Source organism: Oryza sativa, chromosome 11 (assembly GCF_034140825.1).
Source record: "Oryza sativa Japonica Group chromosome 11, ASM3414082v1".
In the NCBI taxonomy this organism is placed as follows: domain Eukaryota; kingdom Viridiplantae; phylum Streptophyta; class Magnoliopsida; order Poales; family Poaceae; genus Oryza; species Oryza sativa.
Window position 1 is genome coordinate 9972607 of NC_089045.1, and position 11082 is coordinate 9983688.

The window sequence follows — 11082 nt, forward strand, 5'->3', positions numbered from 1 at the left end:
GAATTCGATTGAAGGAGGGAGGAATGTAATACCCGGCGTTCTAGATTATGGTTGGACGAATTCGAGGGCGAATTCGATTGAAGGAGGGAGGAATGTAATACCCGGCATTCTAGATTATGGTTGGGCGAATTCGAGGGCGAATTCGATTGAAGGGGGGAAAGAATGTAATACCCCAAATTTCGTATTAGTATATTTCGGGGAATATTAGAACAAACACGCAAGATTTTAACTTTTAAAGCGATCAGGAACTGTGAACGCATAGAGCTCGCTGAGTAGTGCAAAATAGACTATAAGTTTATACTAATCAGAGTCCGAACGAAGTTCCAGTGACCGAATTATTGTGGGCCGTTCGATCTTCATTAGTCTTTCTCTATTTAACCAACAGAAGAAGAAAAAAAGAAAGGAAAAAAAAGTATCGCTAGCAGCCAGCCCTAGCCGCTCCTGCACGCTTGCCGCCGCTGCCGTCATCCCGGTTGCCGCCGCCGTGTTTGCGTCGCCGCCACGACCATAGCCGGAGACCACAGCCGTCGTCATCCATCACAACCGGTGTTTTCTTTCCGTTTTCCTTCTTCCCGGTGAGTTCCTGCTCCTGCTCCTTCTATCGTTGCCGATCTGCTGTTGCTGCTGCTTGTGCTGCTGCGGCTGCTGCCGATCTGCTGTTGCTGCTGCTTGTGCGTTGCTGCTGCTATTGGGTGCTGATCCAATCTGCTGTTGCTGCTGCTTGATCAGAGAGAAGGGTACAGAGAGGTTGTACAGGAGGAAGAAGGAAAGGAAAAGGCAGAGCAACGTTGCGGAATTTCAGCGATTTCACAAATTAGGGAAATTTGTCGCAAGGTAGTGTTCCTCCTCTGCAGAGGAAACTTCTCTTTAGTCCGTAGAAGTATAAGATTCAAATAGAAATTTATTCGATAGCCGCTCGTGCAATTTTTGAGGTTCTTGATTAGGGGCTGAAAACGTATTTTCAATTCTGGTGTTAAACCATCAGGATTCAGATTAGTTGTCCAAAATAAAGTTTGTAGTCATCGTCGATATCTTTCTAACGCCGTTGGTTTCCCTCGATTCCGATAAACGGTTTAGGAGAAACAACAAAAATAGTACTGCTGACCGGGTCCAGAAATCAGGACAGCAATTCGTTTTCCTTAATCTGGGATTTGCAGAGGCATAATCGGATTTTTTTGCCCAACAAGAAAGTTGTAGACAATTTTGTATAGATGTCCGAAGTTGTATTATTTTCTAGATTTGGTTAGACGGTTTATGAGTTACGCATAAAACAGTAAGGGAACAGCTATAGGTTATTTAGTATAAATTGGTAAAAAAATTATATATTCTAGGTTTCGATTTTATTAAATGTCCCTTGTAACTATCATTATCATTAGTTGGATATAGTGGTTTATGCGTAGTTTTTCTCTACAGGTGTGGAGGATTCCAACGTTAGAGGAGTTGAGTTGGATTATCGAAGAAGTTAAGGCAAGTACAAGACGGACTTGTGTGATGGATAAAGTGTGTTACTTTGTTTGGTTTTATTTAGCCAATTATTATTCGAAGCTTCCTATTATCAATTGTATGGTGTTGGTGCTATGCTACGTATTCATATTTCACTTCAGGTTCAAATTCACGACGTTATTCATGTTTCATTCTTTCAGAAGTTTCAGAAGTTTTTGTTTACATTATTCAAGTACCACGCGTAGTCATGGGAGTGCAATTTGGATCTTTATTCATGATCCTTGAGAAGCGCTGATCACGCTTGCTCGGCTTACCGGTATTGCTTAGAGGATATTCACACCTGCCCGGGAGGGAACTACTACTTTTTGCCTCATTCGTTTTAAATTGAAGGAAGTCAAATGTTTCATATTGGTTTTCTTATTGCATAAACCTGTGTATGTTTTACTAGGTCAATATTGTATTTGCTGAGTATTCTTTACTCACTCTTGTGTTTAATTTGGTTTTTAGGTACCTAATGACATTGATTGGCATGGGACGGGAGTAGCACCCCTAGACTACACATTATTATTGCATACTATTGAAATTTAGTTTTAGACTATGATTCTGCTTAGCAAAGTTTTGTGTAGAACTTGTAGAGGTCATTTAAAGTTCTGGTCCTTATTTTCACATGGAATTTATGAAGCTAGGATGGTTAGCAATGTGTTGGTTAATTCGTTATTGATCTATCTTATAACAACCTGTCGTGGATGTCCGTATTTTTAGCAGAGACTCTGCCGAAATTTCTAATAATTTCGGGAGTTAGTGGTTTTGAGTGTTTTTTTAGTGTGGCACTCTAGGTACGTGGCTACCTGGGGCGTTACACTTAGAACTTGTCTTTAGAAAAAAAAGGTATCTAGCAGAGACAAAATAATCTTGTCTTTAGAACTGCAAAGTAAATTGAACTTTACATTACATTTAACTGTCAGTAATAGAAAGTCTACTTATAATTTGTACCAGAAAAACCAATACTTTTATCACACGACAACATATTTTAGATTAACATTCCGTGCAACCACGGGTTGGCGGCTAGTGATAAGAATTTATTAGAATAGTACTCTCTTACCATATCTTCCCTTGAGATTAAATAAATATGATACATTGAAAATACTTTCGGGTGAATTGCTACAGTGATATATCCGTGTGCTTGTGGATTTATATCTGTAACATAGAGCATTCCTTGGATTATGTTCGTAGTAATATCGTTAAGAAATATCAAGAGTGGCATAAGTGGTTTCGGCCTAGGTTCCCCACAGTCAGCACCAGCTTTTGTCGAATGACAACAGAGTCCATTGAAAGACAAGGTTCGCTATTTGTGGAAATGTAAAAACAATGTATTAATATTTAAAATTTCTTGGGATCCTCCCAATACATGCCCCTTGGGTCCTATTTATAAACTTAGTACAAGCTCATGTACCCTAGGATTACTCAATACAGAGAAATTTATATGGCTACCCTTATGATAGAGATATTTATGAGGATAATTGTAGGCAATTCACCCAGCGCTTCTTCTTAGGACACCAAGTGGGCCTCCATTGATCGGTTGGTCACTTCAGTCCCTTGGCTTCCCCTAGTGATTCATGCTGAGCGTTCGTCTTCGCGCACTTTGCCGCCACGCTTCACCCTGGCGGCTGTGAACTGCTTTCGGCAGGCTCAGTCGAAGGCTCTCGTGACATACCTCCAACGATATTGTTCCCATTCAATTCCTGAACAAAGTACTAATTAGTAGTAGTTGTTGTAGTAGCACAAATAATTGTAGGTGTGTGCAAGGGTTGGAGTAATCTGAGTACTCGTGTAGTCATGTTTACTTACTTGCACCACAGTACACTTTTTCAGTTATAATGAATCTTTACTGTTGTCTCCTCTTGCTGTTCCACAACGCTGTTGCCCATGACCGTGTCCTTTATTATTCTGTGTACCCAGTTTCTTCTGATTTGAACATTGAGATGATCGGGGAGAGGATTGTTTGCAATAGCATTCTTGGCAGCAGCCTCTGTAGCCTCCACTTGTTCTGCCCTCGCCTCCCTACAGTCTACCTCAATGACAAGATTCTTGAGGCAAACCATGTTGTGGAGGCCTACATAGAAGTTGCTGTTTAGAGATCCTGCTGTTTGTGCTGACAAGTTGAACCAAAACTTTTCGAGCTTTGGCATAGCCCCAACCTCAAACAATAAAGGACCAACGACATCATGCCATGAATGGAAGTAAAATTCTTTGACATTGGAACCCATTGCTGCCGAAGACTAGCCTTTCTGATACAATTGTTTTCGTCGTAATTGAAAGAGATAAGAGAGAAGGCAAGTCCCCAAGGATCCGAAGAACATCCTTCCCCACAGAAGTAACATTGATGTCCAGGAATGCGACGTTAAAAAGCGTGGCCATCCACTCTGGAATTATGGGGAAACAGTAGTATGTGGTCATCTGAAAATTGTAAAGTGGGTAAGGAGGGTGATACCAAGAATCCAGCATGAAATCCAGAGAAGAATCATTTGTAACATCGCATCCAACTTGTAGGTACCGAAGCTTGAATGTACACAGCTCGTCGATGCAGGAAATAAAGCTATCTGTGTATGTTTTCTTGTCAGGGTATGCATCACTAACACACCATATTATATACAGACGTCTCAGGTCATTCAGACCACCCAGTTCACGCAAACAATCCACTGGGGTGCTGATATCAACTTTCACCCCTACAAGTTTCTGCAAAGCTTTCATATTTCCTATTCCTTCTGGTAGAGTTATGCCATCAGCAACCAAAAACACTAAATTTTTCAGCCGAACTATGCTCTTCGGTAATTCTTTTATGCTGGTACGTTGGAGTTCTAGTGTCTGTAGTTCTTGTAGCTCGCCTATCTGTTCAGGAAGCTCACTTATGCTAACTTCACTCAGCCTCAAGTATTTTAACTGAAATAATCTCCTAATATCCCTGAGATAACAATTTTTCAGTTTATCATTGCTTTCTATGGCAACTGTACGCAGAACATGGAAGGCTGAAATAAGTGGAATGTGTTCGGTGGACCCATACACAACAAGTGATCGAGCACTCGAAAGAGCCATGGTTGCTGGAAGTATAACATCTCGCTCTCGACAGTCGAGGGAAAGTCGACGAATTACCTTGTCTTGACATCCCAATAAATAATTATGAGAAAATGAAATGATGAAATTTTCAACAACTGATTTAGATATAATAAGATCTAGAATCATATCATGCATTCGGCAAGCATGAGCTTGCCCGTCGTATTGGATTTCCTCCGGTTGTATCATGCTCCTATTGATTAGTTCATTAAAATAGCACTCTCCGACTTCCTCTAAAGTTCGTCCACCTTCACCTTGTGTAGTGATGAACCCTTCGGCTATCCATCTTCTTATCAATGGATCCCTCCATATCAGCACATCCTCTGGAAATGTACTCAGATATAGCAAGCATGTCTTCAAATAGTGGGGCAGGTCATTATAACTAAGAGATAGAATCCTCTGCATGTTGCTTACACTAGGAACGTTCTCAGTTGCTGAGCAAATAGAATTTCTGTACCTCCCCCATTGTTCTTTTGTGCGTGGTTTGTTAGCCAATAAGCTAGCTAGTGAAATAATCGCCAATGGTAAACCACCACATCTTCTCAAGATGTCAATATATATGTCTTTCAAATAAGCAGGACATTGATCTTCAGAGCCAAAAATCCTTTTGATGAACAATTTTTCAGCATAAACATCACACAGGGGTTTCATTTCATAAATATTTTTTCAGTCAGCTGAGCAACATGTTTCAGCTACAGAAATGATACGTGTTGTACACAATATTTTACTGCCACGGTGATTTTCACAGAAAGCGCATCTGATTGTTGTCCAAACTGTTGTGCTCCAGATATCATCAATTACGACAAAGTACCTATATAATTAACAAATGATAATCCCACACATAGGCACACATATACATGCGTCAGATATGCGAAAATTAGTAATTCATCCGGTCATAATTAAAAAATGTCTTTTTAGAGTTGGTGTAGTTAAACTAGGCTAACTTTTATTATTGTTTAGAATATAGATTTCGATGTATGAAAGCATAACCAAATTTAATTTGTTATTATTAACTAAAACTTTCGTAATTGTGTACCTGTGTTACTATTATTTGGATATTTTACGAAAAATAATTAAGCGGTCATAATTATGTCTTATTAACTTTGAAATGTTTAAATAATAGTATTCTTTTGTGACTGGAGGATTAATTACTAGTAAACCACCAAAAAAGTGCACCTATAAACCTTATTATTTTATTTAGGCACGATTGAGGAATTGGTGAAACAAAAGAGAAGTAAGTCCTGGTTTAGTTCAAAAACATCACATTAAATCTTTTGACATATGCATGGAATATTAAATATAGATTAAAAAACTAATTGCACAGTAAGGGGAAAAATCGCGACACGAATCTTTTGAGCATAATTAGTCCATGATTAGCCATAAGTGCTACATTAACCCACATATACTAATGACAGATTAATTAGGTTCAAAAGATTTGTCTCGCGGTTTTCAGGCGAGTTATGAAATTAGGTTTTCATTTGTGTCCGAAAACCCCTTCCGACATCTGGTCAAACGTCTGTTGTGACATCCAAAAAAATTTCTTTCCATGAACTAAACATGCCCTAATTTTGAGTGGAATGTGTCATGGTTCGTTATCCATTAATTAATATCTTCGAAAAAGTACAGCAGGGAGTAGTTAGTCGGTGCATTAACATGCAAATGATGAAAAGAGAGGGAGGCTAGATAGTTACAGAAATGAGAAAAAAAAGGTAATTATATTTACCCTTTATACAAGCCTTTAGAATACTAGTTTATTCCTAGGGTAGTAGCACATGGTCGACGTAACTTTTTTGCCCCGTTTGTGTCACAAGTTGAGTTAGTTGTATGAGCTATATAGTCAAGTAAAATGAAATTAATTAATTCGATAAATCATTCATAGTGAATGGCACCACTAGAATAGATTTGTACTTGTGGACAAAACAGGTTTTCATATGCGACTAGCTGGGCAGCCAGCTTATGATTAGGGGATAGGAAAAAGAAAAATTCCACTCGCTAGCTGGCGACCAGCTCACATGTGAAAATCCATTTTCATAAGTAGGCGCATGGTCTTACGTAAGAACAATTTTCGCATATGAACGCATTGGTATGGAAAACGGATCAAGGTATTTTTATAGATGAGTCACCCTTGATAACTCAGGGCCAGGGGTAATCCCTGCTTTTAGGGATATGGTCCTGGCTGCCTGTTTGGTATGAGAGGGATGGCATGGTCTTGTTTTTTTTCCTATCTTCTACTGTTAGAAATATATGTTCTTGCCAGGGGCGGATCTACCGGCCGGCAACCCAGGCAGCTGCTTGGGCTCGTCGGTGGTTTATCCATTAAAATTTAATCTAATTATAAAATTAGAAATAAAATTTATGTAGTAAATACTAGCTATAGTAAAGTTTGCTCGAGCTGTAAAATATTTCTAGATGCGCTACTGGTTCTTGCAGTAAAACAAAATTCTCATGGGTCAAGAAACTCATTCATGTAAGAGTTTTAGGCTATTTTCTCTTTGAAAATAATTTGCAATGACCACCTAATATTTTGAGCAGGCGGTTGTACCATGTATATTGAAAAGAGTAGGGGTAATGAAATAAATAATTATCGATTAGGGTAATAGTACGAAGTTAAAAATAGAAGTACGTACCTTTTATCGTTGAGAAATTCCCTGAGTTTATTGATGAGCCGCTCCTCATCCCATGCATCTATGGCTCCATAATCGAGCTCTGTTATATTGATCAGTATATTTTTGAATATTTTCCTTATGTCGGGTTTTTGAGAAACTGACACAAATGCTTGGCAATCAAACTGCCCACCAATTTTTTCATAAACTTGACGGGCAAGAGTTGTCTTTCCTAGTCCACCAAGTCCAACAATAGATACCACCTGCAGTTTTTGCAGCAATTTATCCTCCCCTTCAGTCAAAAACCTGATGAGCTCTACTCTTGGTGTATCAATGCCCACAAGGTTTTCTTTTTCTGCATAGAGTGCTGGTAATCGAGGATCGATCGGCACCACACCAATTGAACTTGACAAGGTCTCATCAAAGTTGTACCTCTTGCGACGTTCACTCGCCATGTCAACACGAGCCTTTAACTTTATTATTTGATGAGCCATCTTGTCACCTGCTCAAAGCATCCGCAGTTGTCGAATGCTCTTCTGCAAGAAACCTTTTATGCTTTCACGCCTGTGGGCATCACCATCTACCTGGTACATGAAATAATCAACTCTATCCTCAATATCATACGATAACTCCCGGATCTGGTCCCTCCACTCCTTCACTTGGATATCGAGGTCATCGATATCCTCTAGCTTTAGGAGTAGAGCATTCATACTACTTAGCTCATCCTTCAGGGAGAGGATCTCATTATCTACTCCCTTCAGCCTGTTGTACTTCATCTGCAATAGAGTAGAGAGTTTCCCAATCACAGGGCACAGGACCCCTGTGGCAACGCTCACCATGGTGTGTGCCATGGTTGAAGCGTGTTGAAAAATTAACCGCTACAACTTCTTGCAGATGCTGCAAAGGATTAGGAACTAAATATAAGCTAGAGCAGAAGTATTGTGTACATAGAGATGACTATATATGCAATTAATCTGGCAGAGGGTAAGCTGAGTGGTGGGCTCTATATACGAGCTTGTATATTATTTTTTTGTTGGGTACGAGTGTATATTAATTAATTAAGCCTGACGACTGTCCGGATAGTTACAAAGGAGGAAGGCGATACACATCTAGTACTAGTACTGTTATTTTGCTGAGTCCTTAAGTTAATGGAGAGTTCTTTTCCTCTAAAAAAAAGTACTAGTACTGTTATTGGATTGCAAGTTGGATAATTAGCTTCAAGTTTACACATTAAGAGACTTCAAGGTAATTATCGTATGGTATCTCATTCAAACCGGATAATAGCAGACAGTTACCAGATCTGGTACTCTATTGGTACTAGCTGATACCCGTCAAGACTGGATCTACTATCCATCGGTACCGCGTAATACCCCTCGATACAAGCTGATACCGATTGTATACTGTTGATGATTGTTATTTACCGATTTCAGTTGTCAATTTGCCCAACAAATAAAAGAGAACTAGCATTTCTTACACACATATAACTTACAAATAATGTAGTTCCACTTATTCCTTGATAATACATTGAATGCATGGATAATACAATAAAATGAAGTTGAAAATATGGCAGCATAGATCACCAACACGTAGTCGATGACATGGTAGTCTTCCTCTTCGAATACGAGCTCGTCGAGATCAGAGATTGCGCTAGATCCCTTTTGTCGGCCTCCGCAGGCACTGGATTGGGTCTGTCTAGGCTAATCTCTGATGTCGATGTTTGGCTTATCATGGCTTATGTGTCTATTATGACTTGTGTGTCTTGTTGGTTTGTCCCCTGTCCTCCTAGGGGATCTTGTATTTATACCCATAGATGTCCCCTTGTCTAAGTAGAATTAGGGAGACCAATATGGATACAATCCGAGTAGTCCTTGTTATTTCCATATAAAACTCTACTTGTCCTTCCTTACCCGAAACTACTTCTATATACGAGGTATGATTCCGTACAAGAGTTGATATGTGGTGGGCCCCGCCGAGCTTAGTCGATTACTGTCACAGCCGGAGTTTTCCCCTTTCCCGTAGTTCTAATTCACCAATAAATCGTCTAAAGAAATTACATCGGTTAACTAGGAAAAAACCCAAATTAACAATGTGTTTAATAATCGGAATTGTCGGGGAGAAATTTTTTTCTAATTCTCTTTGCTTTAAATCACTAACAGGACTTAAAGTGGAATATTCAGAGCATCGAAGTACATGTTGTTAATTTAATTTGTCAAGATTTGAAGTAATTAATTATTCTTTCCCGCCTTTGGTCATCAATCGTGCCCGATTCACACCCCTCTCTTTCTACGGTTTCGTTTTGCATGGCGAACCATGTCCGTTTTCGTTCACTGAACCGTTTCCGTTCTTTTCCTAAAATGTCACCGCATTTGTTTTCCTTTTTAGGAAAGTCCTAAGCCTAACCTCCCATTCCTATTTTTTCTTCCCTCTCCCTATCCTATTCGGCTGCTGCCCATTCTCTCCCTCTCCCCGCGCGCGCGCCGCCTCCCCTCCCCGAAGCCGAGTCAGTCTCCCTCCCTCCCCCTGCTGACTCTATTCCCCTCCGGCCCCACCTCTTTTACCTCCACCCCTATATAAGCCACCCTACCCCTGTTTTTCCTATTTTTGTTTTGTTGGAGTCCTAGCCTACATGCCACCCTAGCACCGCCACCTTCTATTGTCGCGCCGCCGCCCCCTGTTGCCGCGCCGCCGCCTCTTGCCACCGCCGCCGCTTGCCATCGCCTTCGCATCACTAGTAAGATTCCCTATAATTGTGTTGGTGAAGTTGTGGCTATAACCCTAACCCATCCGATTAATCTTTTCTAATTAGGTTTCCTCTAGCGTCGTTGTCGTCATCCTCACCGGGTTGCCATCGTCGCTGTTGTTCTCTCGGTGAGGATTCCGTTCGGTCTTCCCTGTGTTTTAGTTTATCGTGTAGTTGTATAGCTTAGCCCTAGTTTAGTCGCCGCTGCTCTAGCCGAGTCGCCGCCGACGCCTTCGGTGCCGCGCCGCCACCACCCTCCTGTCGCGCCACTGTTGCCCTAGTCATGCCGCCGGCCGAGCGAAGCCGAGCCGAGCCGCCGCCGCTCTCCCGCGGTGTCGTCGTGGTTTGCCGTTGTGTCATAGCTCGGTAGTCATGTTGCAAAGCCATAGGTGCAGCCCTAAATTCCTACCGGCATATCGTTTGCCATGACGAGTCTCTGCTGTAAACTTTGTCTAGTTTTCTGTTGTCGTTCTAAGCCGCCGGTTCGGTTGACCGCTTGGATGGTCCTGTGGCACGATGAGGTTACTCGTTGAGTCACTAATTCATGAGGCTTGCTTACTGGAGGTTTATTTCCATTGATCTATTTATCTATGTGCAATAATATGTATTAAATGACTAAGGTTTTTCGGTTATTAGTAATAACACAGCTCATCTTATAAAATTCATAACTATATAATCTGAGCTCCGTTTTAATCCATTCAAGTCGCAGTAAATTCGTTAAAATGTCTAGAATCCAAAATTGGTTTCTTTTGTTGTTTCAGTAGCTTTATAGCTTGTATTTATTGTGTGCCTTGTTTATCGTTTAGATTCCGGCAGTTTCGATGCTCTAGTTTATTTTGAAGTGGTCGCCGAGGTTCCATCAGCTCAAGAGAAAGGGAAGTCATACGGATATCATTGATCATATTAAGACTAATTGCAAAATCCCTACTTTTCTCTTAAAATTGCATTATTTTATAATGTCATGCAGGATGGAATTTACATGTACTCAGCCTTTTGAATACCATGATTCATTGATAGCCTGGGATATTAATTTGACTAGATGGTTGGTTTAGGAATGCTTAGCCATGCTTAGATCAACTAGCTCACAATGGAGATTCACTATATTTTAGTCCTTAATTATTATGATAATGTTATACCACCTTGGTATATAATTAATTAATTAAAATATGCTTTATTAGTGGGTCG

At 40.4% G+C, this 11082-nt stretch overlaps 1 protein-coding gene and 1 long non-coding RNA gene across 2 annotated transcripts; one reads left to right on the forward strand and one right to left on the reverse strand.

The window, feature by feature from the left end:
- Positions 1-401: 401 nt before the first annotated feature.
- Positions 402-2178, forward strand: LOC107279357 (uncharacterized). The gene is made up of 3 exons (XR_003239261.2): positions 402-575; positions 730-834; positions 1414-2178. It is a non-coding gene; the product is annotated as an uncharacterized lncRNA (long non-coding RNA).
- A 1133-nt stretch (positions 2179-3311) lies between these two features.
- Positions 3312-7612, reverse strand: LOC112936978 (uncharacterized). Its single transcript, XM_026021660.1, has 4 exons — positions 7182-7612; positions 4809-4877; positions 3699-4405; positions 3312-3595 (listed from the first exon to the last, which is right to left on the reverse strand). The coding sequence occupies exons 1-4, from the start codon at positions 7610-7612 to the stop codon at positions 3312-3314; spliced, it is 1491 nt and encodes a 496-aa protein (XP_025877445.1).
- Positions 7613-11082: the final 3470 nt, after the last annotated feature.